This window comes from Engystomops pustulosus, chromosome 4 (genome assembly GCF_040894005.1).
Source record: "Engystomops pustulosus chromosome 4, aEngPut4.maternal, whole genome shotgun sequence".
In the NCBI taxonomy this organism is placed as follows: Eukaryota; Metazoa; Chordata; class Amphibia; order Anura; family Leptodactylidae; genus Engystomops; species Engystomops pustulosus.
In genome coordinates, this window is record NC_092414.1 from 157,686,759 (window position 1) to 157,694,226 (window position 7,468).

Consider the following 7,468-nt stretch of genomic DNA (forward strand, 5'->3'; position numbering starts at 1 on the left):
ACTCTTTCTGGTAGTTCTAAAACAAATGAAATACTAATATTAATGTTTTCTTTTAGGTAAGATTCACATGCTAATGAAATGTAGAGATTGTGAATGTGCAGTGTTGTTAAATAAATGTTGCCCCCTTTCAGGTGGTTATTACTGTTTTGTTATGAATACTAAACCTGTCCACACTAGGTTATTAGAGTATATGGTCTTCATATGCATAGGCTGAATGACATATGAACATGCCATCCATTATATATGTAGGAGCCTATGGCTATGGTTCACTCATTGGGTGATTAGAACCAGAATGGAGTTTCATGAACAGAACACAGTTAGTTCAAGATTGCTTTAGACACCCAAAAGATACTGGGGCATATTCCTCCTATTTCCATCTCTTGAGATTATTAGAGCTGCATTTTGAGTAGATTGCAGCATTCCTGAGACTAACTCGATTTTTAGAAATAATGTTATAAATGAACTTGCAAAAATAGGAAAACATTATTTTTTGCTTTGGCCACAACTTTTTTCTTACATAGACGGAGTAAATCCATATCGATGCGGATCACTGATCCCACATTTATGAGTTGCATTCCATCAGTTGTACATTTAATTCGCAGAGAATGGAATAATATCATTGGCCATAAAAATTACAAAATGTCTTGACACAAATATACACTCCAAGGGCATTTTTGAGAAATCATAATATATAATAATTAGTTGAATTGGCATCATTAGAAAGGCAAATTAATAAATTGCTTTGGTGTTGTGATTCTGTGTATTGTTGCATTTTGCAGTCAAAAATGTGTGTCCACTAATAGTAATTACCTTTCTGTTTCCTACTGATTTTCTGCTTGACTTTCCATCAACCTTATTAAGTGGTTTGGTGTTGCTTTTTCAGCCTTGACTCCTTTTAATCATATCACAGCAGCTAAAATCTTATTTGCATAAGTAAATGTGGCCAGAGCACAGGTTTACTCACACAAGAGACTAGCACAAACCAAGATTAGGGCTCATTTTAGAGTCCGGGGACCACCATAATTTGTTTATCGTAAATCCATGGTTAATTTTCAAGAGCAGATTCATAATAATTTCATAAGCATTTGATGGTTTACAACATGTTTTTGTGTTATATGTATAGAACTGTTAAGGTAACTTTGAAGTTCTCAGTTTCAATGTGCAAACTGTTACTTGACATTGTATACACCATACCAAAAATAATTGCCACCAAGTCTGTTGTAGCTGTCACTCGATTTCATTTTTAACTTCATCATTTACCCTTTCCAATTTGTTTTCCATCCTGACTGACACAAGGACTGATAGAAAGGAGAATGAGAACAGAATGCAAATGATTCCATTAAGATAAACACATTTAATGAGCTGCCACCAGTTTGAAGATTTCTGATATGTTCTAAGTTATACGAATACTAACTAAAACTTGGCATCTATTTATTTTAACAGGTGTAAGATGGGAAGTACAGTCAGGAGAATCTAACCAAATGGTCCATATGAATGTTCTGATCACTTGCGTCCTTGCTGCATTTGTTCTTGGAGCGTTTATTGCAGGAGTGGTTGTCTACTGTTACCGAGAGATGTTTGCAAGGAAATCCAGGAAGATGCATAAAGATGCTGAATCTGCACAATCCTGTACAGATTCAAGTGGAAGTTTTGCCAAATTGAATGGATTGTTTGATAGTCCAGTCAAAGAATATCAGCAAAGCATTGACTCACCAAAACATTACACAAATATATTGACAAGTAGAAAGGATTTGCCACCCAATGTTGACACAAAGTCCATCATGATGGACAGCCAAGGACAACCACCAGAACTAGCTGCACTTCCGACTCCTGAATCTACTCCAGTGCTTCAGCAAAAGAGCTTACAGCCCATCAAAAACCAGTGGGAAAAGGCACAAAATAACTTAAACATCTCACGGAAGGAAACTCCTCTTAAAAGTCCACAGTTTTTTCCTTCAAGTCCTCCACCCCACTCACCTTTAGCTCATGGACAAATACCAAGTGCAGTTGTCCTTCCAAATGCCACTCATGATTATAACACATCATTTTCTAATTCAAATGCACACAAGTCCGATAAAAAACTCCACAATATTGAGCATTCTTTGGTAAAACAGTCTAGTAAAAGAGATCGAAGATCTGTGGATTCTAGGAACACACTAAATGACTTCTTAAAACACCTTAATGAATCCCAAGGAAATCCCAAAGCTATGATGGCTGATATTCAAGTTGCTCATCAAAATTCCCATCAACCTCCAACGTTAATGCTTGATACAATGGGGAATATGTCTGAAATACCACCTAAAGTTCCAAATAGGGAGGCATCCTTATACTCACCCTCCTCAACTCTTCCAAGAAATAGCCCAACAAAACGAGTGGATGTGCCTTCCACCCCAAATGGGCAAATTACATCACTAGAATCTCAAAGAAGTTATCATAAAAACTCTTCACAAAGGCATTCAATATCAGCAATGCCTAAAACTATGAACTCACCAAATGGTGTTTTGATTTCAAGACAGTCCAGTGTTAATAGAGGTGGTTATATGCCTCCAAGTCCTAATCCAAGGATGGACTACATGCAAGGAACACCTGTTATTGTTCATCAACAGACTTCCTTGTCACGGCAAAGCAGTTATACAGGACATGGGACTCTCCCACGTATGGGAATTAAGAGGACACCATCTATAAAACCTGATGTGCCACCCAAACCTTCATTTTCTCAGCAAAATACATCAGTTAGACAGCTAAACAAATATAGCTACTGAGATCTTAATTAAAATGTATATGGTGATAAGGCATGGTGTTATAAAAGGACCTTATAGGCAGAGACATGCTTGCCGAGTCAGTCCTTAAGTGGCCAAAGAAGCTGTCTTTAGTTTGGCAACATCGAGTTGTTGTGCCAAACATAGGAACTGCAGAACAAGCTTGGTAGGAACAAAATAAAGGAAAGTGCTGGTCATTTTGCTTCTGTTGTATGGAGAAATGTGGACATGTAGCACAGTGGAAGCTACTTCCGTTACTGATCCAGTACCAAGTTTTAAAAAAAATACTTGAAAAACCGTTCATTTTAAACTGCCGCTGTGTGTAGCCATCCCATTCAATGTGAACATATTAATATGTATGCATTCACCTTGCCTCTTGCACAAGTGTCACAAAAAGTGTCCCAATGAGTAAAATTTAATATTTTAGCCCATTAAAACTTCTGTTGTCTCAAGCCTAATACATACATATCTTTAGTTTTCAGTGGCATCACATTCTATGTCACCAATGATTCGGGTGTGTGTGTTTTGTATGTGTGCGTATATGTTCCATACACGCCAACCCATGTGCACGTCAAGAGTCCCATTGCACTTTCTATGCTACGAAACTGTTTACATTGAGCATGTCTGAACAAACAGTTTATTTCCTTCCACAAGTATTCTGATGCTTGTACAACTGAGGGCGACAGTCTTCTCCCTCTCCTTGCCTTTCAGATGAATTATCTTGGCTAAACACGGTACCTCGTGCAAGAATGTTAAGATTTCTTAGAACTGTTATGCTGCTATTTAAACAATATTGTATAATTCACTGGATGTCATGGGGAGATAATGCATTCATGCTTGCTCCTTTTGGTATTAGTTGACTCTCAGTGAGTCCTGGCAACTAGGAGTCAAGAACATATGCTTTAACATGTGTTAAACAAAAGACAACAATGGCTTGTGTATGAGCAAAGGATACTTTTTGAATAAAGCTTCCATGAAGAAAATGGCAGGCCTCCTAACACGACAGTAGACAATGGTGTATAATGATGTAGGGTATATAAACTTGGGCACCATATGCATAGCTGTGGTCTGTTACCTTCATCCGTGCTTACATAAGCTGGACACAGAACAAAGGACATTGTGGACAGTATAAAAATAAGAAAAGAAGGTGCATAGATCCTCAATATAACATGTTGTATTTTAGGCGATGTGTCATTAGCAATCAATACTACAGTGATCTGTCAATTACATGAAAGTTATATATGCACCGATTCCGTTTCAGTGTGAGAATCACTTTTGGTTGCACTTATATGGTATAACAACATATACATCAAAGTCCTTCAGTGAGTTTAACATATCTTCATATTACTGTATTCTTCAAAAATAAGCTGCATTACCATTCATTACGAGGGAAAATGCTTGTATCTATGTGTTATCAGCCATAAAAGGGGGAATCGTACTAATGATACACATTGAACACATGGTCTAATACTATATTTCTGTATGGGGAGGTGACAGAAGTTTCAATGACCACTAAACTTCTATGTCAACTCACCGACATAAGACATCAACTGGCAACAGTTATAAATATCTATGCAAAGTTTACATTGTATACAATTGTTGTTTAGCCGAGGGTGTTCATTAGTAAACTAAGGTAGGGAAAATATACTGAAATAAAAAGTGCCCCCACCCAACCACAGCCTTATTTCAATCATATGTTTCACTAATGAATCCCTGTCAACCTCTTACATGTATGTCTGTGATTGTTATTTGAAGCTCCGATATGGCCAATTTCATTTCAGGTTTAATGGTCCCTTTCAAGGGCTTTTCAGTGATTTATGTAGTGGAAAACCACTTTGGTAGTGCTGAGCTGTGTTGCCTTTCGGATAACTGCCGGTGTGGCCCAGATCTGGAGCATCACTATATTGTTAAACAAATTTTGCCTAACTACCAATCCTGTCAAGCATGATTTACATACCCACTTGCTGACAACCATGACCTTACACATGACCTACTAGCCCTGTCATATAAAAGACTGGTCCTAAGTCAATGGAGTAGATCAAAAAACAACTTCTACAAGGTATGTGTAGTGTAGTATAAGAAGAGGCAACCTAAGAACAACTAAGCAGTATGGGCTTCTTGAACATGACACATTTCAAACTGTAAGTGTTAAGTTATACTTTACTTCCGAAATGACAGTAGATTAGTTCTAATCCACCAATGTCCTTACAGGTATGACCTTCCTTACATATCCCCTTGGCTTGAGATATCCCAAGATGAATGGTTGCGTGGATATTCAGCTTTGAAAAAAAAAAACTTTTACTTATAATGTACAGTTTTTTTGCCAAATCTAGTCAACTCATTCTAATCATCTTGTGATGTCTTGAGCCAATGGAAAAGATGTGTTCATTAGGTTTCTAACAGCAGGACTATTGATTATATAAATATACGCCATACACTTAGTTCTTAATGCAAGCAAGAGTGCAACTAGAGCAATATAGAGGCTTAACACAGCAGTACCAGTCTACAGTAATTGGTGTTACTGAAGTATTATAGACTGCTATAACTAGGTTACATCACAGATCATGGTCACCACTGTCCAGTATAAAATAGAAGGTTAAACCAGTAGTGCAATGACGGTATGTACATTTCATGTATATGTGGTTTTATGGGTCATGCCGGTAATGACAATGTACTGTAAATATATGTGAGGGTACCTGAATCTGTGCATTTTGTGCCTTATTCATGAAAATACAAATTATGATAGTATGTCAAGTGTCTTCTGTATAGCACACTATATTTTACGAATTTCAGAAACATTTAAGCCCTATTGACCTCTATATAGCACACAATTTGCAGCTATATGTCTAACTAGGGAAAATTTGCTCAAGAACAATAAGGGATCGAGTAAATTACATCTTGGCTTATGCAACTTCTACTAGTATCTCTCTGCAACTGATGTTCAACACAGGTGTCTTTTGCACTTAAACCTAATGTTTATTGCGCATATCCAGACTGTTTGGAAGTCGGAGGTTGCATTCATTCACAAGAAATCCACGACTAGATTATAGCTAACAAGATTCTATTTTTTCAACATAAAGAAATCAGAATTCATCCTCTCCCTATTTTCATTCTGAAAAAAACTATCTTATAAAAATCCTATATTAAACGGTTTCTCGTGGCCAAAGCTGAGAACTTTAATTTTTAGATCTGGGGCAATATTTTAATTTAATTAATACCAGTTATGCAATCTATGTCAACGTTGTCCCTCATTTGTTTGTTTTTTTAAAAGTGAAAATGCTGATGTGTTCTCATGTGTAAGATTGTGGTGTGAGCACTAGAGACTGAATAAGCCAAACCACAAACTGTTAACCTGGATAACATTGTACTGCCTTGTAGATCGTAATGTGAGATCAGTATTTCTGTTGATGTTTCTAACATTCAATCTAGGCTAAAAGAAATTAATTTAATTAAAAAAAAGTGCTTTATCCATTTGTGCAAAAGGTAAAAGCAGATTGTATCTTTTTTATATTCGTCCAGCATATAAAAGTAACCTTTGAAATAAGTTGCTCTATCCTGTTCTGTAGAGTACTTTAACGTGTAGATATCTTGTAAAGTTGTATTGTGAATGTGTAAATAATTCTGTACTTTTGGGTTTTTAACACCGCATGTAAAGTTCAAATAAAATACTCAAGTGAAAAAAAATATTTAGGCTTCAATTTTTTATAATCATTGGATGTACATAAAAGTAAGAGAATCCATTTGAAAAAATGATGATAGAGATGATATTTTATTCACAGTTTACTATATTGCCTATTATAGCGCTAAATGGCTTTTCCAGGATGAATATATTTATGACCTTTATATTGTGATAGTGATATAAACAAAGATACTTTGAGGGGTCATTGAGTAAATGGTCAAATAGGATCTTTTATTTCTCCACTTCTTTTACTTGTATAAAGTCAAGGAGATGGAGGAGCTGAAACCTGCACTGCTGTTCCCCAGCCTCCTCAATGGCTCCCAGCCTCAGATACCTGCCCCTCAGCATGACCTCACTTTCTCTTTGTTGTATCGGTGGCCGGCTAGCTCATACTCACTACCTTTGTGTAGCTGGCCAGTTTGTTGCTGGCCTAACTCGTCTCAGGCTGGTTATGTACATATATGTACACATTTACTTACAATTTAACCAAAAAATAAAAACACATTTTAGGAAAACTAATTTGCTTATGGGCCGCCATATTCTGAGAGCTAAAACCCATTATCAGGGATTTTTTTTATTTTGGTTTACAGCTTTTTATTCAAATTTTTGTTGATGTCCGAAGCACCTAAATGGCAATTTTGAAATAAGCTTTTAATCTTTTATGCCCACAACAATCCAGATGTAATATTCTCTTAACAAAGGTTGCTACAGAGGCAGCAATACCCATTTTGTGGGGTTATTAAATTATTTTTTATTTTTACATATTATATCTATACTTATGGGTAAAAGGGCAATTTTGTTTTACAATTTATAAAAACAAGTAATTATTTTTTTAAATTTAATGTCACTTTTTCTTACAGTCCCACTAGGGGACTTATACCTGCAATGTCATGATCACTCATATAATACATTGCAGTACTTCTGTATCTGAGCTTTGTGCCTTAGCAGGCAGACGTAGAGGCCTTGATCTGGCCTCTAGCTGCGGTGGGCGGTGCAAGAGCAGGAATACTCGTACCTCTGTCTCTCTCCT

The 7,468-nt window shown here is 36.5% G+C and overlaps 1 protein-coding gene across 5 annotated transcripts in view; it reads left to right on the top strand.

The window, feature by feature from the left end:
* The window catches only part of SEMA6D (semaphorin 6D), an 86,512-nt gene extending 80,071 nt beyond the window's left edge, over nt 1-6,441 (top strand). For all 5 annotated transcript variants that reach the window (XM_072148236.1, XM_072148235.1, XM_072148238.1 and 2 more), the window contains one exon: nt 1,444-6,441. In XM_072148236.1, coding sequence (XP_072004337.1) covers nt 1,444-2,762 — 1,319 coding nt within the window. In that variant the 3' untranslated portion in view covers nt 2,763-6,441. The remainder of the gene's footprint in view (nt 1-1,443) is intronic.
* Nucleotides 6,442-7,468: the final 1,027 nt, after the last annotated feature.